The sequence below is a fragment of the Bactrocera neohumeralis genome, chromosome 4 (assembly GCF_024586455.1).
Source record: "Bactrocera neohumeralis isolate Rockhampton chromosome 4, APGP_CSIRO_Bneo_wtdbg2-racon-allhic-juicebox.fasta_v2, whole genome shotgun sequence".
Classification (NCBI taxonomy): Eukaryota; Metazoa; Arthropoda; class Insecta; order Diptera; family Tephritidae; genus Bactrocera; species Bactrocera neohumeralis.
In genome coordinates, this window is record NC_065921.1 from 76,619,117 (window position 1) to 76,644,826 (window position 25,710).

Sequence of the window (25,710 nt, forward strand, 5' to 3'; positions counted from 1 at the left end):
ATGAGCTCATTGTTTAGTGTTGACAAGTAACATAAGACGATAATCATTAATCAAACACTTTCTGAAACATTTTAAAAATTTTTCGCTGAAAATTTTTTATGCTCCAACGATGTTCATTTAAATTTTAAATAATAAAAGAGTTTATACTTTTTTTTAAAACCAATATAACAAAAGAAAATTTGTTTTACTGTGAACAGCACACTACCAACATCATCTGCATCATTGTGAATATATGCAAATAACAACTGTCAACACAAATAAATTATGGGAATTTTTTAGTTAATTTCTTAGAGAATATTTAAAAATATTTATTATTGGAGAGAGCAATTTTAGTTTTAAAATGCAAAAAGCCAGCGGAAAAGAAACCTATCTTATTACAAATACTCTCAATTGTTTACCATTTCTGCTGGACGGTCATTCGGTTTTGATAGATTTGCGAAACGAATCATCTGTGGCCGGACGTATTGATGCCACTGGAACTGATGGTTTTATGAATATTCACTTAATAGATGTAGTGTTTATAGATAGATATGGTCTTCAATATCCCTTCGAACAGTTTATGGTGCGTCCACGTATGATACGTCAAATACATTTGCCAGCACATTTAGATGCTGAAAGCGCCATACGTGACTGGTTGGATCACGGTCGGAAACCGCTCAGGAAGGCGCCACAACGAAAGGGAAAAATGACCTTTAAAGAAAAACGCGCAAAGCAAAAACACATAGAGGTTTTGAATGAAATATCAAAAACCCAAAAATTATAATATTAGCCGCTAAGTAAATTAATAATTTTGTAATCAGTAATTTTTTTATTCTTTATTTTTTAATTATAAAAACACTTTATTTAGTATTTATACGTATATTGACAATAAGTACTGCATATAAACCAAGCCTTGAAGTTAAGAGAAAATAAAAAATGATTCTTTAAATCAGTAATTCAAATAAATATTTGTGTACGCAATTACACAGAAAAAATTCACGGCGAATCCAAACAAGATTCAAGTAAAGAAAATATATGTGATTATGTATTTATTGTGATGATGTTCTTAAATAAGTCCAAAAAGGAAGTAGGCAACTGGCAGTATAAGCGCAGCCTTGGCGTTGGAGAGACCAAAAGCAAATATAGCCAGCTTCCAGATGCCATAGTAGAAAGCCAATTGAAGGGCAACATGTAACGCCAGCAAACTGTAAATAGAAAAGAAAAAAGTAATGGCGGCATTTGTAATTATTCAGCGTATTTGCTTACATCTTATCCTTCTTTCTGGCAGCTGATAATGTTTTCGGTGATTCCTTGCTTAGATACTGACGCACGCCCATAATCGTGTTGAGGAAGTAGTCATCCCAAGCTAAATCGCCAATGTCAATGAAAAATGTTTCACGATCACGTGGATCCAACTGCTTTGAAAGCGCCAACGTGTGTTTGCTGTCATAATGCCATTCAGTGAAAATAAATTTCTCCAAAGTATTCAACGAATTCCAGACACTTTTATGCAGGCGTATAAGACTGTAAAAGATATTGTAAAAATTTAGTTAATATTCGTATGCCTATGGACAGAATTTTACATACATGGGTCTGCCACCGCTAAGTTTGGTGACCAAATCCAGGAAGAAACCGGGTATAAAGTGAAATAGTATAGCGCCTAAACGGAAGAGGAATAAGCTCTTGACCAACTTGAGATTTGGATACCTGAAAGAAAATATATGCAATGTAAGAAGCAATTCGTTAGCGCAAATAATTATTTGCTTATTACCAAACAGCGGACACCAGCGGATATTCATGGAGAAATGCATTAATTTTATTTATCAAGAACTCGAAACGGAATGGCTTGTACGTGCTGGAAGTGAGATGGAAAATTTGTAGCTCAGCTGGTTTGCCGGCGTTTTTGACTCTGCAATGAAAAGGAGAAAGAGAAATAACAAAAATTATGTTTAAATGTGCATAGAAATATTGTCTCAATTTGTTTATGCATTTCTTCAAAAAAAAAAAAAATTGTGGCGGGAAACAAGGATGATAGTTAAACCCACGGATTTATAACCGTTGTGGGCACCGAAGGCGTAATCCCCTCCATAACTCAATCTGCCTGCTCTTGCATTAACGGATATTTTCATATGAGAATAAATCCGGCCAAATAGAGCGGCTTCGTTAAAAGTGCTTCAATGTTTATGGTTTTGTGCAATTTGTAGCACTTTCGTCGGGATTCGAACATGTCGACGACTATATACCTTAGAATGCTTATGCATAACACCTAAACAAGTTGAACTAAAGTAGCGTTCATTAAACTGCTATTAATAGCGCGCTACTATGCTTGTGTAGAAATTCACCACACTACTACTACTAAATTCAGTTATGTGTTTATATGGGATGTAGCATGTTTTCAGGCGCAAATATAGCCTGGGCAGAAATTGCGTTTGTGTTGCAAATAAAGACAGTAAACAAATTTCAATTAATTTTGGCAAAAAAAAAAAAAAAACAATTTATAAAATGAGAAGAAAAGTATGTTGATTTATGTATGTAATGTAATTGTTAAAAAAAATCATATAGAAGAAGTAATTAAAAATATTATTTAATAATTGAAAAAATAATGAATACAATATATGACGAAATAGAAAATAAAACAATTTAATAAAAAAATGAAAATAATAAAGAAAAAAATAAAGTAGCAAAGAAATAAAAAAAAAAAAATATTAAAACAAAAAACCTAAAAATATTAAAAACTAGAATTAAAAAAATAAGAATTATTACCAAAAAAAAAAAATAATTGGAAAAAAATTAATTAAATAAAATTAAATGAAAAATATGTAAAGAAATTCTATAAAACCAAATATGAAGAAAAATAATCGCTTTTATTAAAATAATTTTTTTTTGAAATAAAATTAATTTGTTATACAAAAAAATAATTAAAATAGGTTAACATACATACATAGTACATATGTACATACATATGTACATGTATACATGTTTGTAAATATTAAAAATTAAAAAAAAAACAAAATTAAAAAGAAAAATAATGAGAGAATTCAAAATTAAATTAAAATTAATAAAGAAAAAATATTAAAACAAAAATTTAAAAATATGTATGTATGTACATATGTATGTATATAAAGGAACAAATGAAAAATTAATAAAAAAAAATTAAAAGAATAATAAAGAAAAAAATCAAAATAAAAAATATAAAAATATTAAAAAATATAATTAAAAAATTGTTACAAAAATAAAAAAAAAATAAATTTACATAAATAAAAAAATTAAGTTAACGAAATTTGTTATAAAAATATGTAAACAAATTTCTATAAAAACCAATTAAAACCAAAAAATAAGTAAAGTAAAATAAAAAAATAAAAAAAGAAAAATAATAGTAATGAAAAAATAATAAAAAATAATAAAAAATAAAAAAAAAATACAGAAAAACTAAAAATAAAAGTAAAAAATTATAAAAAAAATTAAAAACATTAAAAAATATAATAAAACAAATAAAAATTATTATAAGAATATATCAAAAAAATTGAAATTAAAAAAAATAGTATAACGAAATCACTATAAAAATATGCAAACAAATTGCTATAAAACCAAATTAGAAGAAAATAGTTGTTACTAAAATAAAAACAACAATGGAAAAAAATAATGGGATAAAAAAAAATAAGAAAAATTAAAAAAAAATAAGAAAAATTAAAAATATTAAAACAAAAAATTTAAAAACATTAAAAAATAGAACTGAAAAATATACAAAAGTTATTAAAAAACTATAGAAAAATTGAAATAAAAAAATTAACATAACAAAATTTATTATAAAAAATATGTAAACTAATTTCTAAAAAAGTTGATGTTACGAAAATCATTAATAAATAAATATACTAGAAAAAGATAATAAGATAACAATTAAAACTATAAAAATATATGAAAAAAAACAATAAAAAAATAATAAAGAAAAAACAATTATTAAAAAAAACGAATTGAAAAATACATATAAATACATACATACATATACAATCACAAAAATATATAAAAGAAATAAAAACAAAAAAAGAAGTTAAGAAAAATATTTAACAAATTTCTAAAAAAAAACCAAATTAGAACAAAGTAAATTGGTTAAATATACAAAAACAAAAAAAAAATAATAAAAAATATTTTTAAAATTAAATTAAAAATATTTAAAAAGAAAATAAAAAAGGTATGAAAAAAATTAAAAAAATATACATATAATAAAGTGTTCCAACAAAAAAAAATTGGAATTTGAAATTATTAAAAGAAAGAAAAAAAGAAAATAAATGCAGTATAATATAAATATGTATGTATGTATGTACATATGTATATACATATGTATGTATATGAAAAAATATTTTAAACACTAAAAAAAATAAATAAAAAGTATTAAAAAAATAAAAAGTTTTAAAAAATATATAAAAAATAGCTATAATCTAAAAATTATTTGAATTTGAATTAATGAAGATAAAATTAAAACAAAATCTATTATAATACAAATTAAATAATGACAATAAAAATAGAAACACTTTTTTTACTCTCCACGCAAACTTATAATTATTTCACAATAATTTAATGTGCAAATTTTCCCAAATCGAACTCTGCAATTTTTCTGTTAATTTTTATTAATTATCACTCATCCGGCACACAACTTTGTGGTTACTTGTAGGTAAACTACATACAAATACAAAATTTTGCGTAAACCCGTAAATTAAATGCACAAATAAACATAGATCACATGTGCGTATGTATGTTCAAATGTTTATAAAAATTTTTGTATGAAAAGAAATACAGAAAGCGGCTGCGAAATGTTGCGTGACAACTTTGTATGGTATGTTTATTTTTACGAGTACCTACTCGTATTTGTATGTGTACATATGTCTGTTTTGAGTGCCGGCTTTAATAGTCAATGACTTTGCTACACTAGAATTGTTTACACATACTAGTTTTGCTGAAACATAGCATGTATTTATACTTACTTGAGCGCATTTACATAGTAACCGGTTGCGATGATTGCATTCACCACCACATCGACAGGTATGTAATCCATGATAATGGTCGGATCTAAAGGTAAACGACGCAGAATGCCACGAGAAGCGCCCATAAAGAAGCCTTGTGGGCCATTCTTCGAGATTGTCCAACCGGGCGTTGGCTGCTTCCAGGCGGCAGTGACTGCGAATGGGCGGAACAAAATGCAAATATATTAACAATTAATAGTAATTATGTATCAAGATGTATGTATGTATGAAAAATATAAAAAAATTTAGATTTCTTTTATTTATTTTTAACTTACTCATGCTTGGTCGCACAATGCCGCATGGAAAACGTGAGGCCACATTGGCCACTTCGTGTTCGGCCAAGTGTTTGGTGAACGTGTACGTGTTGGGATGATCTTTCAACAACCTGTTGATAGCAAGTTTTCATATTAGTGCATTTCAAATTGATTATGCTTTACAACAACAAACAAATAATATAATTAAAAATCGGCTTACTTGGGCTCTAACTCTTTGAGCGCCTCATCGCTTAGCGTTTCAGCCAAGTGTATGACCTTCTCTGGATCATCTGGAGATGGATATAGTTTTTCCTCCACTTCGGTAATATAGGAGTTTACGTAAGCGCTGGAGACATGTACAAGAGCCTGGAGCACAAAAAAATATACCATACATAAATATGTACATTAGGGTGATTCAAAAATTTTTTTTTTTTTTTTTCAATTGGTACTCGCAAAAATAGGTTCCTAGACACCTCTAAGAAAGCCTCTCCAAATATGAGTTTTTAATTGTAACGGGAAGGTCCTCCGCCTAACGGTTTTCTATTTTTTCTTATTATCAGATAGAAAAATTTATATCTCGCTTCCAACTACTTGAAAAATTATCTTGTTAATTAGGTTTTGTAGGAAATTGAATGCTCTAAAATATGGTCTCTTATGATTTTTTCGTAAACCCAACCGTTTAAGAGATATTAACGGTTGAAATTTGACTATTTTTAGAAAAATTCTTTATTTCTTATTAATTTTATAACTCAATGAAAAAAAATTATTATGAATGATGAAACACATAGTTTTGTAGGAAATTTACTGCTCTATAAAAATGGTCTACTACGATATTTCGATTAAGTTAAGCGTTTACGAGATATTCATCGTCAAACATCAATGCATATTAAGGTGGATCAAAAAAAAATTTTTTTTTTTTCGTTTGGTACTCTGAAAAATAGGTTCCTAGACACCTCTAAGAAAGCCTCTCCAAAAATCTATTCGTAATATTTTTTTTTCATTGAGTTATAAAATTCTTAAGAAATAAAAAATTTTCCCAAAAATAATCAAATTTCAACCGTTAATATCTTTTAAACGGTTGGGTTTACGAAAAAATCATAAGAGACCATATTTTAGAGCATTCAATTTCCTACAAAACCTAATTAACAAGATATTTTTTCAAGTAGTTGGAAGCGAGATATAAATTTTTCTATCTGATAATAAGAAAAAATAGAAAACCGTTAGGCGGAGGACCTTCCCGTTGCAATTAAAAACTCATATTTGGAGAGGCTTTCTTAGAGGTGTCTAGGAACCTATTTTTGCGAGTACCAATTGAAAAAAAAATAAAATTTTTTTTTTGAATCACCCTAATGTATATATGTCAAATAAAAAAGTCTTTCCTACAAGAAAATCATTTCGATCAGCCAGTTTGTATGACAGCTAAAAAAGAGAACACTTTCACAGCTTTACGAAGCAGCTGTTTTAGCCAACGAGCGCGACACCTTACGTCATGCCCATCCCCGTGATCCCCGAATCTCAATTTGGAGATTCGACAAATGGTAAATCAACACAAGCGGGCGAAATGGATAGAGCACTTGAAGTCACCTCCATCACTCACCATCGGCGTGAGTAAGCTTTGGACTACTATCAAGGCTTTGTCTAATCCGAAGAGACTTGATAACCGAGTTGAAATTCAATTTAATGGGCATGCCCCGAAGAAAAGTGCGAACAAAATAGCGTCAATTTACACTGCCGTTACCCGACGGCTGCGCGAAATGCAAAAAAAAAACACTTACTTTCACTGATGAGCAGGTTCAGAATGTCATCAACAAGGTAAAATCATCTAAATCCATTGGCTATGACGGAATCAACATGTGTATGCTAAAACATCTAGGCTCGACGGGAGTATGTTACCTCCCCAAGATCCTCAACCTGTCGCTTACCGCTCTTCAAATACCCTATGTGTGGAAAGTCGGAAGAGTGGTACCATTACTGAAACCTGGAAAACGTGCCAACAAAGGGCAGTCCTATCGTCCGATTATATTCCTCTCCCTAGCAGGAAAGACACTTGAGGCCTTGTTACTTCTGACCTTCACTCACCACCTGAGAGTAGCAAACCACCAGCATGACTTCCGAAAAGTGCACAGTACCACCACAGCACTTAGCGTCATAAACGCACAGATAGTTCGTGGCCTTAACCAGAAATCACCCTGTGAGAGAACAATCCTCTTAGCATTGGACTTGTCAAAAGCCTTTGCCACAGTCAGTCACACAAAGTTACTGCAGGACATCGAAAAAACTACGCTCCTTCCAAGACTGAAGAGGTGGACCATGAGAAAAATTAAACAAGGGGTTCCAAGGAGTGGTGTCCTCTCGTCCAGTGAAACGCAGACGGGAAAGCTTCAGACATGTCAGAATACTGCCTCTTAATGTCTCCTATCGATCACCTGCATATGCTCCCAGTAAAGGAGCATAATGAACTCTTTTCCAGAGAGTTTCGGCTGCGATGCTTTAGCAGAAATGGCGTCCACTGGAAGCCAAACCACCACGCATTACAGACGAAGGGCTCGTGTTGCCGCGAGAGACGTGAGTGACCCTTGCGCAACTTCGTTCTGGATACTGTAGCAGGTTAAACTCCTACTTATACAGAATTGACCCCATTAAATGTATGTCCTGCGTCCAATGAGTCTCTGTATGACACTGGTCACCTCTTTGCATGCCCCACCAACCCCACTTATCTGATACCCCTCTCCCTTCGGTCCGACCCCGTCGAAACAGCACGTTTCTTGGGCCTGCCGTTGGATGACGTCGACGGCAACTTAGCTAATCCTTACTGTCCTAAACGGGGACTAGGTACCCGCTAAATCTTCATTTGGATCGGTCAGTGTGGGGAGAAAAGGATGTGTGGACTGAGTAACTACTTCGCATATATATAGACGGACGGACAAGGCTAAATTGACCCAACTCCTACCGCTGATCATTTATACATATATGTTTTATATGATCTCCAACGTTTTCCTAACTGTAACAAACTTCGTGGCAAACTAAACTGTACAAAACTCACCTCCAATTTGGACAGTTGCTTACACAACTCCACCACACGTCGTGTGCCTAATAAATTAATATTTGTGGTCTCTTTGAGCGATTGAAAGAAATCCAATGTGGCTGCAGAGTGAAAGACTACATGCACATTGTCGATCAACACCTGACGTTCCGTTTCGGAGATGCCCAAATGCTCTTGACCCACATCACCTTCAATGGGCACAATCTTATCGAAGCGCTTCTCATCGATTTTCAACTCTTTGAACTTGTCGAAAACGGAATTCTTGCGTATGTCTTCCAAACGTTGTGCCACCGTCTTGCCTTTTTTGGGACGCATCAGCAGATAGATGGTGCCAATTTCGGGTATGTCGCGCAATAGCTTTTCAACAATGGTAACGCCCACAAATCCGGTGGCGCCGGTGATGAAGACATTTTTGCCCGTATAAAATGCTTTGATGGGAGAAGCGAGGTTGCTGCAATAAAAAGAAGAGAAGAAGCAGGTTAATAAGTTGAAGCTGTTCGCCTTGGAAATATTTGTGTAGAAAATTACGGCAGAAAAATAGTTAGAAACTGATAAGTATCTTGCAAATTACTATTGTTACATGTGAGAATGTTATTGTAGGTCGCAAAATATCTTGTAAAAATTGATACTTCAAACATCCCACTAACCTTTGAGCGTAAATCACTTAGGTTACACCTTAAAACTTCAGAAATGTTACGTGGTATGTTCTTCATCAAATTATATCAAACTAAAGAATCGAAGATTAACAGGAGATTGCACCAAACGGTATTAATTTTCTTATTAAGAGTCTAGTAAAAAATTTAAGGAGAGGTTACGAAGGTGCAATCAAAATCCGCGTCACTTGGACACTCTACAAAAACCCGGTAGTGAGGAGAGAAGCGCAATTGTGGAGTCAAAAAAAAAATAGTTCATCAAATGAGGTGTTGTAAAGACGCCTCTGATCGAAACTGATCATTCTCTACCTCTTCACGGACTTATCGTGCAGAGCCATTCCATGATTTATCCCTATTAATTCTTGCTGCTTCGCTTTTGGAAGCGGACTGCGCCATTTTTTACACAATTGTTGGATTCGTTTTATGCTGGTAGATCTTCTATTGGTACATCTTACTTTTAAAAACCCAAAAAGTTGAGTTTTGACTTCATTCGGTTAGATTTCTTTTCAAAGTTTCATTCCTGATTCATTAGCTTTAATACTGACAAATCGAGATCGTGGGAACTACAGAGGGACCCGAAAGAGTCCATGGGCCATCGTGGGCAACAGTTAGAGCACATCCCCTTAATGCAGGTTTTTGTGGTAGGATCTTGGTTTGAGGTCTTATAAAATCCTGCTCGTGAAAGAATTGAAGGCAATTTCTTGTTTTAGGATCGTTTTCTCATTGTCTGGTTAGCAGCCATCTGTCACCTAAGTTCTGGTTAAAAATATGGTTCTTTACCGAAAGAAGGAGTTAAGTGAATCCGAACTTAAATGACAGATGTCTGCTAACCAGACAAAAGAGCCCTTAGTCTAGTAAATATTTTAAAGACCGTTTGTATCTGACTTCGTTTTGAGAATGTTCGGTTCGGTACTTTCTTCACATTTTTACCCATTTTGCACAGTTTTTTTGAATTTTATTTTTGATTTTATTTATGGCTTCGATGTCGAGTTGATAGGAGATTTGAAATCATCCCTAACTCTCAGTTCTAGCAAAATAATTAATCGAAAACCGTTCGGTGATCTGAGTAGATTAATGAATTATAAAGTTTATCCTCGTCATAAAAAGGTTGGTTTACATACTGTGTGAACCTTCTTGCAGATTTTGAATCAGGGTTATCAATATATCATTTTTCTTTGACCCTGGGAACCATATAGTATTTCAGCTCGAAGGTGAGCGCCAATAAGACTTGATTAATAATTGAAGATATAAACCTTACGATCATTAAACAGCGATGCTCCACAACAGGATGCAAAATCAGTAAACGTCATTAAGAAATCAAGGAGCATAATTTGAAAACGTTAGATATTTTTGAGGTTAAATTAAGTTATGTTATGTTAGGCAACATTAAAGGAAGTCTTGAGATATTTTTCCCTCGAAAGAGTAATGACCAGTTACAATCCTATAAATAGGAAAAAGTTAACTTTACTGAGGGCGAAGAGCTCTTTAGACCTTTTGAAGTTTACTTTGTGCCAGAATGATCTTGTGGCCGAGCAAGTACTTTTTAGGCAAACGATTTAAAGTTTTGGTGCGAACAAAGAATAAGCTATTGTCAGATAAAGCTGGAAAGCGTCAACAAGTTATAACTGTGCATCCAACCGAAGCAGGAAATAATGCTTCGTAAATAATGAAATTTATTGATCATTCGAAAAATACAAAACAAAAGTTACGAAGCCGACAGTATAGTAATCAACAGCGAACTTAAAATGAAATTTTGAAAGTTATGAGTGAGTGCATCAAACCGAGTCAATAAATTTCTATATCAGCAACACACACACAAACGTAAGTCCATATGTAAGATACTAATCATAAATATTACATTTGTTTACGTAAAAGCGACTTTGTTGCACTCGAAAACACAATTAGTTTGCTATAATTTTCACTGATGTTTTAAAGGGTGTTTTTTTAGACGTGTGGTTTCCAATCAGCCACTGCTTTTTTCGTTGGAATTCGATGCTGACGTTGTTGGTGGTTCCAAGATAGACGAAATTATCTACGTCTTCGATGATTATGACTGTCAACAGCAACGTGGAAGCCAAGTCGCGAATGCGATTACTGTTTGTTTGTTTGTTGACAGGAACATTAACACCAACACCAATAGCAGTCTTGAAATCCAACGTAGAATCACTCTTGTCAACGGGCGCTACTTTGGACTGAGTAGGCAATTGAGAAGTAAAGTCCCCTCGCGACGAACAAAGACCAAATCTACAAGTCACCCATCATTCCTGTTCTGCTATAAGGTGCAGAGGCATGGACGATGACAACATCTGATGAGTCGGCGTTACTGGTACTCAATAGAAAGGTACTGCGGAAGATTTATGGTTCTTTGCGCATTGTCAAATACCGCAGTCGATGGAACGATGAGCTGTATGAGATATACGACGACATTGATATAATTCAGCTACACTGCCTAGGTCATGTCGTCCAAATGGATAAAAACACGATTCCCGAGTATTCGACGCAGTACCCGCCGGTGGAAGCAGAGAAAGTGGAAGACCTCCATTCCGTTGAAAAGATCAGGTGGAAAAGGACTTGGCTACACTTGGAATCTCCAATTGACGCCAAATAGCGAAAAGAAAGAACGACTGCCGCGATGTTGTAGACTCGGCTATAACCACGTAAACGGTGTATACGCCAAAGAAGAAGAATACTTTCTTCGAGTTGGTCTTTTTGACAACTGTTACTTGATTTAGACGCAATTTGGTTAAGAATTTCATAATGAACAGACATATGTACTTCAGAACAATGTTGGCGAATCTTGCAAATTTAGTACTAAAAATGTTTCGGTTCGACATAATCGCCTAGCAGTGTCGGTAACTCGGGTAACCATGGATCGGTTTCACAATACTTTCACTCTCATAGAAAATATGTATGTATCATTAGAGACGTCATAAAGCGCGCCCAGAAGACGCTATTGCTGCTGTGAAGTAAAGTATTGAAGAAGTGCGCAACAGTTGGAGCTGTGCCCATCCACTTTATGGAAGTTTTTGTACGAGGATCTTGGTTTGCGGGCTTACAAAATCTCACTCGTGCTTATTGAAGCCGAATGAGCAACAAGTGCGTTGCTTGCGGTGAATTTTGGCTCATTCACCGGATCCCGATTTTCACAAGAAAATTTTGTTCAGCAATGAAGCTCACTTTAGGTTGAATGGGTACGTAATTGTCTCATTTGAAGCGATCCACAAGCCAATGTTGAGATGAAATTACATACATATCTATGTAACGCTGGATTCTCAAAAAGTCACTATTAGATGTGCTCTATGGGCAGAGGGAATTATGGGTTCATGTCTCTACAAAAATGAAGCCGGTTATTATGTTAGATGCGATGGGGTACGCTATAGAACTACGATAAAATACTTTTCCGGCGCCGAATTGGAATAGGTTGATGTGGACGACCTTTGGTTCCAACAAGGCGGCGCTACATGCCACGTAGCCAACGAAACAATCAATTTATTGAAGGAAACTTTTGGTGAGCGCATTAGCTCGCGTCTTGGACCTGTGATGTGGCCTTTAAAGATCATGAGATTCAACACCATTAGACTATTTTTTGTGAGGTCAGGTGTAGTCGCTTGACTGTGCCGTTAAGCGCTAGTCTATTGCAGCCTTGGAAGAGAATATACGGCGCCATATTGCTGACATACGGCTACAATTGCTGCAGAAAGTAGTTGAAAAATGGGCCACTTGGCTGGAATTTTGTCGAGCCAGTCACGGCGACAGGTGTCACTAGTCTACAACCTTGTTTAAAACAAAATGACAAGCTCTTATATCTCTATAATAAAGCTAAATTCTTGGCTTTAACATTAAATTAACGCGTTTTATTTCTTCTTGAAAACCACATGTCTAAAAAAAGCACCCTTTACTACGCTCACAATTAGATAATTGGATAATCATCCATCATATCCAGTATATAACTATCTTTTGAGAACGTGTACATGATATCCAATCCATCTAACGTTTAAATCTTACGCGCTGAGCAAACTTTACGTTAACGATCGCCCTGAAACCCGCCAAAAACTTTCCGCTTTGAAATTGTGTAAATATGATTGCTAAATCGAGATTCATAAGCATTTAAATTTTGAAGAGAAAGTTACGGCATGCAAAGCTATTAACTGGCTATCTGTTGATATTATATATACATATACCTATATGGTCAAACACATCTAAAATATTTATTTATGCGCCAAGTGAATTTACATATGTACATATTTACATATGTATATATTATATAAAAATGTTTAACGTTTTTATGTTTTTAGACCTTTTTTATGCTTCTCAACTCTGCCTTTAAGCGATTCAGTTGTATGTTTATCCATAAACACGCACACATACATACATAATTTTTGCGTTTATTTAATTTTTATTTTTCCTCTATTGGATAATTTAGTATTTTTTACGCCACTTGGACTTAGATTGAAGTTCAAATGCCAATCGTCAACTGTGTGTGCAGCTGGTAAGACAGGTTTTTACAACAACAAGTTGTTGGCTAACTTTTTGTGATTACATAGTAGAAAACGAGTTAACACCATTTAAAGTTTTTTTGGATTTAATAAATTGTAATTGCTTGGTTTTAGCCTGGAATAGAGAGCTAAATCATATAATGACTTAACAAGTTAAGTCTAAGTTCGAATGGATCACATATTTAATTAAATACATAAGTATATTCTGTACTTTGAATAGCTTTATAAATCGAACTGCTTTCAATATATAAACTTTATTACGAGGTTCTTAGGTATAAAGTGAGATACGAATCTGGGAAGTAATTTGTTAGGTATGAAATTTCAATTAAAAGTAGTTTGAGATCCTGTGTTTCATCTAGGTTAGGTTAGGTTAGATGGCTGATCGAGGATTGCACGTGGGCTGTAGTCCTTTGTGATGCCATAGAAAAGAAGAACTCCTGTATTCGGACTTATATATAGGCGTTTACTTTCAACTGCATCCAGTTCGGTGGGATGTCGGAAGGTATGCGCTCCCTCCCAAACGCGGCACAGTCAAGAAGGAAGCGTTGAGTTGTTTCCACCTCATCTTCTTCCATACAGCTTTTGCAAATGACGTTTGGTAACATTCTCAACCTTACAGCATGGACGCCAATAAGGCAATGGCCTGTTAAAAGCCCCACAACTGAGGGCAAAGAGATCACTAGATCTCCTGCGATCAATCTTGGACCAAAAGGCTTTTGCGAAAGCGCATGTACCGATAGTCGCTCAGAGCTGGTCAAACTTCCGCGAAGTCCAACAATCTTGTTGTAGAACACAAGAGGATACAGGTGCACCGACAGCTTTACAATTTTCTGCGATTTGTGTTTCATCTAAGAATGATAGTTTTTAAACAAAATTTGAAGTTCTTGATATTATTGGAGATTTTCAGTCAGATATAACAGCAAAAAGCCGCTCAGTTTAATCCGGTTCACTAGTTTATTTTTTTTCTTAACAATTTTTATCGAATTTGCTGTAGCGATAACTCGAAGATAAATGATCCCATCATCATGAAATATTTCTATGCCTGTTCTGTGTTTAATTCTATAATACAATGACTAAATCGGTTGGCAGGCCAAAAACGACCAAAATTGGGGGTGAAATTCAAAAAAGACACGATAACAAACGCAATGAAGGTTCAACGTCGAGAAGCTGCAAACACAATAGACAGCCGAACGATTTTCTACTCGACCCACACTCCTGCACTCCGAGAGCACTCATCAGTAACTCGATATAAGGGAGCTGTGGGACGACATTCCAACTTCCTTACGTACAGCTGCAAAAGAAACCATTGGTTTTCGGAAAATGCAAAAGAACAGCTGTGAAAAACGAGACCAGTTTGCAGACAAAAAAAGAGAAAGCCCGAAATGCATGAATACGAAGAGCTTGACAAGTTGGCCGACAAACTTAAATTACTCACAGATCCAAACGGTGTTACGATCGCACAAAAAAAAGCCTTTGGCCGGATAAAATCTGGGTCATTCCGGTGCGTAGAACCGGCTGTCGTGGAATCGACAAGCTGGCCGACAGGGACAATGCTCGAAAATTCCACGAAAAGATGCAGCGACTCATAGAAGATTTCATGACCGGAGCCTACTCTTGTAGAACCCCAGATCTAGTGACTGATGGCCTACCGAAATTATGGAGGAAACAGTTCTCCAGCCTGCTGAATGGCACTAAAAACATTACATCAGGAGATGGTGAACCCGATTCTCTAATCGATGCATATGGAGCAGACGTTCTTTTGTCCGACCATGAAGAAGTTTGAATAGCAATTATTGAAGTCCACCGTCAACAAACTGATTGGAATTTATCAGTGTGGCTTAAGGCCTGGAAAATACAGCAAACCAGATATTCAACATGCGCCAAATCTTGGAAAATACTTATGAATAAAGAATCGACACACAACACCTTTTCATCGATTTCAAAGATACTTTGGACAGCACGAAAAGGAGCTTTATGCCGCTATGTCTGAATTTGTTATCACCGCAAATAAAATACGGCTGTGTAAACTGACGTTGAGCAATACCAAAAGCTCCGTCAGGATCGGGAAAAACCTCCCCGAGCCGTTCGATACCGAACGAGATTTCAGACAAGGCAACTCCCTATGATATTGATATCATTGGCCTCAACAACCGCGCCGTTAGTTCTGCTTTCTCCAGACTGGATAAGGAAGCAAAGCAAATGGATCTGGTAGTGAACGAGGGCAAGACGAAATACATATCTTCTGTCATCAAACCAACAGTTGTCGCACAATAAGTCATAACTTCGATGTCGTAGATAGTTTCGTCTATTTTGGAACCAGCATTAACGCAAATAACAACGTCAATCTCGAAATCCAACGCAAAATTACTCTTGTCAACAGATGTTACTTCCAAACCCTACAAGTCACTCATCATCCCCGTCCTGCTATATGATGCAAAGGCATGGACGATGACAACATCTGATGAGCCGGCGTTACGGGCTTTCGAGAGAAAGATTCTGCGGAAGATTTATGGTTCTTTGCGCATCGGCAACGGTGAATACCGCAGTTGATGGAGCGATGAGCTGTACGATGACATTGACATATGTACCTCAGCGAATCAAGAGACAGCTGCGCTGGTTTGATCATGCATATGGACGAAAACACTTTAACTCTGAAAGTATTCGACGCAATACCCGTTGAGGGAAGCAGAGGAAGAGGATGACCTCCACTCTGTTAGAAAGACCAGGTGGAGAAGGACTTAGCTACACTTGGAATCTACAAATGGTACCAAACAGCAAAAAGGAAGAACGACTTGTGCGCTGTCGCAGATTGGGCTATAACTGCGTAAGCGATGTCTACACCAATAAAGAAGAAGACGAATGCATCTGTGGACAAAACTATGCGATAAGTTGTAAAACTTAATAAAGTTGTCTTTAAATTGCGCCATATCAATACAGAGAAGCAAATTCGAGGTTATAAGCGCTGTCTGCGTTCATTTATAAGTTGAAATATATTTTGCAACTTCTTTAAGTCGGTTTCCTGAACTCTACAACCATATTACATAAGAATACCTGCTTCTGGTGATGTAAGAAATCGATTTATTGTCTTATGATGTTTAAAGTCCAATCGATTTAATATTGCAAAATAAACATTGAGTCGGTTAAGCAATAGTAATAAAGCAATAAATAACTATATGTATGTATACCCCCAGACACGCATATACAAATGTATGTATGTACATATGCATAGTCCGAAAATAGTTTAGAAAAAAAGAAAAAACGTTAACTTCGGCTGCACCGAAGCTAATATACCCTTCACAGGTGAATTTCTTTTAGTAACTATGTGTTCAGTTTGTATGGCAGCTATATGCTATAGTATCTGAACAATTTCTTCGGAGATTACATTGTTGCCTTAGACAAATTTGGTGAAGATACATTGTCAAATGTGAAAGTTTTCCATACAAGAACTTGATTCCGATCGTTCAGTTTGTATGGCAGCTATATGTTATAGTAATCCGATCTGAACAATTTTTGTCGGAGATTACATTGTTGCCTGAGAAAATAATCTATACCAAATTTGGTGAAGATAAATTGTCAAATGTAAAAGTTTTCTATACAAGAACTTGATTCCGATCGTTCAGTTCGTATGGCAGCTATATGCTATAGTGGTCCGATATCTGCCGTTCCGACAAATGAGCAGCTTCTTGAAGAGAAAATGACGTTTGCAAAATTTCAAAACGATATCTTAAAAACTGAGGGACTAGTTCGCATATATACAGACAGACAGACAGACGGACATGGCTAAATCGACTCAGCTCTACATACTGATCATTTATATATATACTTTATAGGGTCTCCGACGCTTCCTTCTGGGTGTTACAAACTTCGTGACAAACTTAATATACCCTGTTCAGGGTATAAAAAGCAAACTTCCTTATATTACAAATAAATTGTGTGCTTGCTGAACGCCGCTTCCAATGTGCGCACCATTAACTCTGCTCGCAAGTCAAGCATGGCAATGCGCATGCTCGCATTCGCGGAGCCACAAGTGAAAGCAGAAAGTCGTTACCCAACCAACCGCTAATGCTACGAGCAAAAATTATTAGCAAACTGGCAAGTAACTAACGGCGAGAGTCAAACGGTAGCAATAACAAAAACATACACACTCGCTCAATCAGAAATGTAAACATGAGCACATCGCCGCAAAACACGGCCCATAGAAACAGTTCGTGCGCTCATGCATGCAGATGAGACCACTGAAGAAGCCGATATTCGTGTGGAAGATTTCTGGCGCTTGTTGGAAAAAGAGTAGCCCGCAGCGTAGTGCTGTTGCGCTTCAAACCTAGTCGATGAGCAGATAAGAAAGTGCTGTAGGTTGTACATAACTGTTGTTTAGGTTAGGTTTTCGTCTATTTGGACCTTGCAACACTTGCTCGACTAACGGTGCGCTGTATTAAGTAGTGGCTTTCGTGTGGTGTAGTCTAATTAGCGTGGAAATAATTTATGATTTTATGCTTGTAATTTATAATTATTATTTTTTGAGTTTCTATTATTAATTTTTGGTGGGAGGATGCCGTTCATTAAAAATCCATATTTGCATGCGTGACTCTGATAGAGCATGTACATATATAAATATATTTATACTAATATAATATTAATAACATTTTTTTGTAGTCTTTTCTTTTTTTAATTTTCTAATTTTCTTTAATTAATTTCTGAAATAGTCGAAGAAATGCAGCAGAGTGTGAATTCGGCCTGTTAAGTGAACAAAGTTATAATGAATTTAGTAAAAAATTTGTTACCTTACTAAAGAATGTATATCCAAATTAAATCAAGTTAGCAGAGAACAATAAAAAAGCGACGAATGGAACTCGTAAGATTAGAAGGCACGCAGTTTTTAAGAGTTATACTAGACTTTCTAGGTTAAGTTACATTAAATACGCCTTCTCATTTTAGCTCGCCTACAAACGGGTGTTTTTTGGCTACCCAGAGGATACTTGGTCTAAGACCGGAAGTGGTGAGCTGCTGGAGTCATATGTAAACGAAACGTTTCTGGCCACTCCCAAGTGAATGGCGATCAGAGAACTTTCCTCACCCGCGTGAACGTCTACACATGGCTCCATGATACGTCACTGTTGAGTCATAACTTCGAAGTCGTAGATAAATTCGTCTAATTTGGACTCAGCATTAACACCAACAACAATGTCAGCCTCGAAATCCAACTCAAAGTAACTCTTGCCAACAGGTGCTACTTCAGACTGAGCAGGCCATTGGGAAGTAAAGTCCTCTCTCGTTGAACAAAGACCAAACTCTATAAGTCACTCATTATTCCCGTTCTGCTAGATGATGTAGAGGCTTGGACGATGGCAACAACTGATGAGTTGACGTTGCGAGCTTTCGAGAGAAAGGTTCTTCGAAAGATTTATGGTCCTTTGCGCATTGGCAACTGCAAATACCACAGTCAATGGAACGATGAGCTGTACGAGATATACGACGTCATTGTCATAGTTCAACGAATTAAGAGACAGCGGCTATGCTGGCAAGGTTATGCCGTCCGAATGGATGAAAACACTCCAGCTCAGAGAGTATTCGACGCAGTACCCACCGCCGGAAGCAGAGGAAGATCTTCACTCTGTTGAAAAGATCAGGAGGAGAAGGACCTGACTACACTTAGAATCTCCAATTGGCCCCAAAAAGCGAAAAGGAAGAACGGCTGGCGCGCTGTCTACGCCAATGAAGAAGAAGTTCCGTTCAAGAGTGCTACACTGTTTATAGTGACTCTCCAACTTTTCGATACCACTTTTGTAGTACGATTTGTCCTTTGTTTCAAAATAGGCCTCAATTTCGGCGATCACCTTTTCTATCGACAAAAATTTCTTTCCAGCAAGCATTCTTTCCAGATCAAGGAACAGGAAATAGCCACTGGGAGCAAGATTGGGAGAAAACGGTATATACAGAAGCAATTCGAAGCCCAATTGATGGATTTCTGCCATGGTTTCACTAACTTGTGACAAGATGCACTGTCTTTTTGTTTCTTTTGTTTTTCCCCAGCAAGCCTTGTTTTCAGATCTGAAAACAGGAAATAGTCGCTGGGAGTAATATCTGGAGAATTCGGTGTATGCGAAAGCAATTCGAAGCCCAATTCAAGGATTTTTGCCATCGTTTTCACTAACTTGAGACAAGATGCACTGTCTTGATGAAACATCACTTTCTTTTTCTGCTAATTCAGCCTTTTTGAAGGAAAGGACTAATTAAAAATAATATTTATGCAAGATGTTAGGGACTTTGGTTTGTGGGCTTACGAAATCCAATTCGTGCAATAATTGAAGCTGAACGACTATCAAGGAGTGTCGCACTTAAGTTGAATGAGTCCAAAACGGGATTGCCACCGATTCCGATTTCAAAAATTTTATTTTTTACAGCGATGTAGCTCACTTTTGTTAATAAATAAAATTGTCGCATTTAGAATAATGATAATCCACAAGCCAAAAAATCAGTGTTTGGTGTGTTCTATGGGCAGAGTCATTGGTTATTGGTTTATAGATCTTCAAAAATGGTCTCTAAAATCGCGCGATTTAACAACACTGCCTTATTTTTTTGGGGTTTTGTAAAGTCGTTTGTCTGCGTAGATAAGATCGAGACAATTGACGTCTTGTAAGAGAATATTCGACGCGTTATTGCTGTAAAAAGTGACCGAAAATTGGGCCCCTCAGATGGAATTTATTCGAGCCAGTTTCCATACAAGTACTTGATTTTGATTAGTCAGTTTGTATGACAGCTATAAGTTATAGTTTTCCACCATATACAGATCCGACAAATTGGCGCCATCTTCGAGAGAAAAAAACGTTTAAACATTTTCAGTATATACAGAGAGGCGGACATGTCAAACCTAATATACCCAGTTCAGTGTATAAAAATTCAAATATAAGAACTTCTATATATTTTATATTCATCTAATACTTTAACTGTCAGTAAAAAAGAAAATTTGTATTCCACTGCAACCCTGCGAACTCGGTAAGTAATGAGTCATATTTTTTTATTGTGCAGGCACTGAAGCAAGGCTGTAAAATACCAAGCGCTTATCTGCATACCTGTCCCACTTAACTCATACTACGAGCTGTGCTAATCAACAAATTAAACTTTGATTTGAGAAAAATATTATTTTGTTATTATAACAAATAAGATAAGAGCAGAATATGCATAAATAATTTGTATATATATACAAATATAGTTATATACATATATATTTATATATGAAAAAAATCTATTTTTTTTAGATAACTTAAAGTAGAAGGGAACTCGCTAAATATCAAATTTTTAGAAAAAAGGTTGAGAGTAATGTGTATATTACATAAGCCCGCATATATTTAATGTATTAGGTAATTATAAATGTTTTTATTTCAGCAGAATAATAATATTGGATGTATTAGTGCTTCGCTAAACAGGAACTAAATACCTTAATGAGTCTATTAAAAAGCGAGGAACTTGAACTTAGAAGTAAAAAAAATAAGATTTAATGTCAAGGGTTTAGAGTGCCACGCGTTTCATAATTATATAAATGTAAGTATTTATTTAGCAAATAAATAATAATAGGCTATTAGCCTAGAGCTAAAAAACATGGCACTTATTTGCCAGGTTTCTATTATTAGAATTTTATTTTTTTTATTATTGGCATATTATATTTTATTTGACGGCTACAAACATAAAAATCTTATACCTGGGGTTTGAGAAATCGTCTAACTTTTAGAGGCTGAAATATTGGGTAGTCGAAAAAGTTTTTTCGTATTTTGTCGATAGATGTCGTTGCAGTCGTACCAGTACTAGCAATCACATTGGATCATACCATATATTATTGGATAGGAAGATGAGTGAAAATAATGAAGAAATTCGCTATATTTTGAAATTTTTGTAGAAAAAGGGAAGAATGCCATGCAAGCCACCAATGAAAATTGTGAAGTTGATGTAATTACAGAAAATATTGACCAGGACCGTCACATAAGCAGCCATCGCTAAGGAACTTAACATTCACCATCAAACGGTTTTGAACCATTTAAAAACAAGTTGGCTACAAAAAAAAGATCGATGTTTGGATACCAAAAGAATTATTGTCTGTGAAAAATTTAATGGACCGAATTAACATTTGCGATTCTTTGCTGAAACAAAATGAAATCGAACCATTTCTGAAGCGAATAGTAACAGGAGACGAAAAGTGAATCAAATACGACAATAATGTGCGAAAAAGATCATGGTCCAAGCGTGGTGAAGCTCAACAAATGGTCGCTAATTAGGATTGACGCCTTGAAAGGTTATGCTGAGTGTTTGGTGGGATTTGAAAGGAATCATCAACTATGAGCTGCTCCAGCCTGATCGAACGATTGATTCTACATTTTACTGTCAACAACTGATGAGATTGAAGCAAGCAATCGAAAAAACGGCCAGAACTGATCAACAGAAAGGGCTTCGTCTTCCATCAAGACAACACACACATCTTTGATGACGTGACAAAAGCTGACAGAGCTTAGCTGGGACGTTTTGATACATCCACCATATAGCCCTGACCTTGCACCATCGGACTACCATTTGTTTCGGTCAATGCAGAACTCTCTTAATGGAGAGAAGCCTGTGAAAATTATTTGTCACAGTTTTTCCCCGACAAAACAGGAAAGTTTTACACTATTGGAATAATGTTTCTAGCGGAAAAATGGCAAAAAGTAGTCGACCAAAATAGTACCTATTTGGTTCATTAAAGTTCAATATAAATAAAAAAAAGGTTGAAGTCTGATTAGAAATACGAAAAGGCTAGCAATATTATCCATCCTAACAGTTACTAATATCACCTTATAGTGATTTGATCTAACTACGTGCAATCAATCAAAAGCAAACTAGAGAATGAGTGAAATCGCATGGCTCTCTCTGAGAACTCTTAAAATCTTTTTTTTTTCAAATTTTTTCCGTAATATGAACTGAACGCCAATTTGCCGGTTATTAATGAGAGTTCATGGGAATGAAATCTGGCCGGCAAAAACTAGTGCAAGTGTTTTAATTCTTTAATTGTTTACGCGATGTATTTTTACATATAAGATAAATACATATTTACAGAAGTATGCATATACGAGTACATATAATACATAAAGGTGGGGTGAAAAAATCGCTTGGCAGTAAATTTTCTGCAAATATGTTTTGCAATTAATTTTTTTTAATTGGCTTATAAAATTCATAAGAAAACAATTTACTTTGATATAATCAAATTTTAACCGTTAATATCTTTTAAAAGGTAAGGTTTACGAAAAAAACGTAAGAGATCACTTGAAGAACATTAAATTTCCTACAAAAACTAGTGCCGACGGATGATTGTAGGGTGCTGAAGGTCATCAACTCCGGCAAGTAGGATGTCAGCCAGAACTACATACTCCAAATAAACAAGTCGGCCTAGAAAATTTTATACAGAAGGTTCGGGAAGATAACATTTACCCTTATCTCGAAAAGCGCAACCCATCTGATAATAATTTCAATACGCTGTTGGAGCTGGAGAGTGGTCAAAAAGGATCTAGCTGAAATCCATGAAGAGACCTTGAAGCTGCATGACGCAGAAGAGGGTGATCCGGTGATGCAACTCGATCCCGAAGAATAACTCTCATCTTAACCGAGTAGGTACTTAAGATAAACCCTCACAAATGCAAAGCCACCTCTGCCGAGCTCCTTCTCAATTTAGAGAAGATCGGCTGGTGTGCGGCCTCATGGACAACCTCGGAAACCATGGTTTCCTGATTATATTAGACATATGTACGTATATTTATAGTGCCACAAACAAGGTAAGAACTGTTATACTGGTGAGAAGAAGTATGCATTCATATCTTGAACCAAATTTCTACTCAGCTGATCTCAGAAATTTGATCCAAATTCCGTTTCGTAACTCCTTGGAAGCTAATTTTTCTCGGTCACGCTCTGACTGAGAATCCAAATAGTTTGGATAGAGTACTACTGTTGCGTACACCCTTGGGGTAATAAAGACGGAATCTATGAAACGAGCAAGCAAGCGGTTGAAAGCGAGATATAAATTTTTATATCTGATAATAGTGTACATACTCGGAGAGATGATTAATCAATTTTGCAGAGTACCAAGCGAAAAAAAAATTTCAGTTTTTTGGGCCACCCTAATACATTCATATGTATATCCCTACTAAATCATCAACTCAATTTACTTTAATTAATTTTTATTCCAAGATGAGACGCTATAACGTCGCGTTGGCGCTTTTTACCACACAACATTGCATCGCTTCGGCTGCTGCCAGTTGCCGACTGACCTTGATGCACGATGAACTGCAACATACGAGCGCAGCTACAACCTAGAAGGCCATGCAGTCGAGAACGTGTTGCAAGCTGTTTTCGGAAAATTACTGCAAACAGTTAATTACCGAAAATAGGCAAAAAAGCAGAACCAGTATAAAAAAATAAAACAAAAAAAAACAATGTCTGTTTTTGAAATTACAAAAACAAAGCAATATTACCAAAAAGAAATTTAGTGGACTATGAAATTATTTACCGCCCACAAGCGCGCTAATAAGCATGCGGAAAAAACCCTACAGTACTTAATATGAATATTTAAAGAGAGACAAGTGTATGATATGAAGTGCCCAACCCTACAATAAAAACAAACTCCAACGAGCATAACAATAAGAATAAATACAACAAAAAAAAATGAGAAAATGTTATATATTCTACAACTTACTCGGCCATTTTCGTGCTGATGCCGCTGCTTGATCTACAAAATATGCAGTGCTCTTGTTGATGTTGTTGTTCTACTGCTGTTGTTGCTGTTACGCTCTTTTACTTCACTAATCTCTATTTACTAGCGTATTAAAACATGTGAGACTTTCACGTCCCGCAAGCGAACCTAAAAGCAAAAACCAAGTAAATATGTATGCAAGCACATACAAATATATATTTATGCATGTGTGTATGTAAGTCTTTCACAAAGCTCGTCAAAAGAAGATTGCTGTACGCGCATTCTTTTCGAAGTATATATGTATGTATGTACACAACAACACTAATAAGACTTCACTGTTAGCCGCGTTTTTTGTTTATTCACACTTGTTTCATTTGTTGTTGCTGGTTTTGTTGTTGTTGTTGTGCTGCTACAGCTGCCGCAGTATCGTGTGTGAATCAATTCGGCAAATATTCAGTGCGCTGCGCCACACAAAAAATACAACCGGTGTATATGGCAGACAACAACAAAAACAACAAGAAAAGAAAGCAACAATTCAACAAATAAAAAATGAGTTGGAGAAAAAAAAAACGCGAAAGTATTTCTGACTTTTACGTCAAACTCTTTTCGATTGCATTTCGTTACATTTGTTGTTGTTTATAATGGAGTGTTCATATTTTTATACGCACAGCTACTGCAGTATTTTTTTTCCTTTGTTATACCTTTTTTTATCTACACTGCGGCAATTTAAATAAGGTCTAACATGAGATTCTCGCGTTGACACACAGTGAGGCTATTTTTATTGCGCACAAAAATCACAAGCGACGCGTTTCGCGGCCAAAGTTGAACTGAATCGGCGCAAATGGCTACGGCAAGCTTTAGTAGCAGAACTCGGTTGGCGCAATTGGGAGCGTAATGTGTTTGAAAGCTTTGAAAAAGAGTAGTAATTAAAAAAAAAAATAAAAATAAATGAAATAAAGCTTATTTTATTTTTTTAATGTGACTATATTTGTAAGAGTGTGTGGAAGTAATTTTAACTTAATTTTTGTATGAAAAGTTAGAGTAAACCACAAAATTTATAAAAAAAATTAAAAATTTAAATTTTATTTTTATACAACCGATGTAAATAACAATATAATTGGGAGATAAGAAATAAATAAAAATTATAAATAAATAAATAAAAAAATATAAAAAAATTTAGATGTTATGTTTAAAATACTTTTTTATATTGCATGCTAAAAAATTAAAAAAAAAAAAAAAAAAATAATAAATAGTCAAATAAAATATTACGATTGATAAAAATAATTATATTAGAAATATTAGTGGTAATAATAAAAACTAAGATAAAATATTTCAGAATAAATAAAATTTATCTTTCTTTTAATATTTTGTCTAATAATTGATAAAATAATATTAATAAAAAAAATAATAAAAAAAAAATATTTCAATCCATAAAATTATTATACTTGTATCAGGAATTTTAATAGCGATAATAAAAAAGAGATATAATATCTCAATATTAATAAAATTGATTTTTATTTTTTTTAATATTTTATTTAATAATTATTAATCATAAATAAAAA

General features: G+C 35.0%; 2 protein-coding genes across 3 annotated transcripts; one reads left to right on the forward strand and one right to left on the reverse strand.

Moving 5' to 3' along the window:
- Nucleotides 1–238: 238 nt before the first annotated feature.
- On the forward strand, nucleotides 239–1,013 carry LOC126755990 (U7 snRNA-associated Sm-like protein LSm10). Its single transcript, XM_050468758.1, has one exon. It carries the CDS (start codon nucleotides 341–343, stop codon nucleotides 761–763), a length of 423 nt encoding a protein of 140 aa, XP_050324715.1. The 5' UTR covers nucleotides 239–340; the 3' UTR covers nucleotides 764–1,013.
- Nucleotides 801–24,983, reverse strand: LOC126755984 (putative fatty acyl-CoA reductase CG8306). Of its 2 annotated transcripts, none has more exons than XM_050468746.1 (10): nucleotides 24,850–24,983; nucleotides 24,152–24,316; nucleotides 8,295–8,745; nucleotides 5,472–5,617; nucleotides 5,273–5,382; nucleotides 4,959–5,151; nucleotides 1,751–1,888; nucleotides 1,567–1,686; nucleotides 1,246–1,503; nucleotides 801–1,184 (listed from the first exon to the last, which is right to left on the reverse strand). In XM_050468746.1, exons 2-10 carry the CDS (start codon nucleotides 24,157–24,159, stop codon nucleotides 1,046–1,048), a joined length of 1,563 nt encoding a protein of 520 aa, XP_050324703.1. In that variant the 5' UTR covers nucleotides 24,160–24,316; nucleotides 24,850–24,983; the 3' UTR covers nucleotides 801–1,045. The 2 variants fall into 2 exon arrangements, with proteins under 2 accessions (XP_050324703.1, XP_050324704.1); XM_050468747.1 differs by having other exon boundaries at nucleotides 24,817–24,983.
- Nucleotides 24,984–25,710: the final 727 nt, after the last annotated feature.

Coding starts and splice junctions, on each gene's coding strand:
- LOC126755984 (XM_050468746.1), bottom strand. Junction 5,618..8,294: donor AGCAACTGTCCAAATTGGAG/GTGAGTTTTGTA, acceptor TTTGTGCTCCAG/GCTCTTGTACATGTCTCCAG. Junction 1,889..4,958: donor TACTATGTAAATGCGCTCAA/GTAAGTATAAAT, acceptor TTTTCATTGCAG/AGTCAAAAACGCCGGCAAAC.
- LOC126755990 (XM_050468758.1), top strand. CDS start 341: ATGCAAAAAGCCAGCGGAAAAGAAACCTATCTTATTACAAATACTCTC.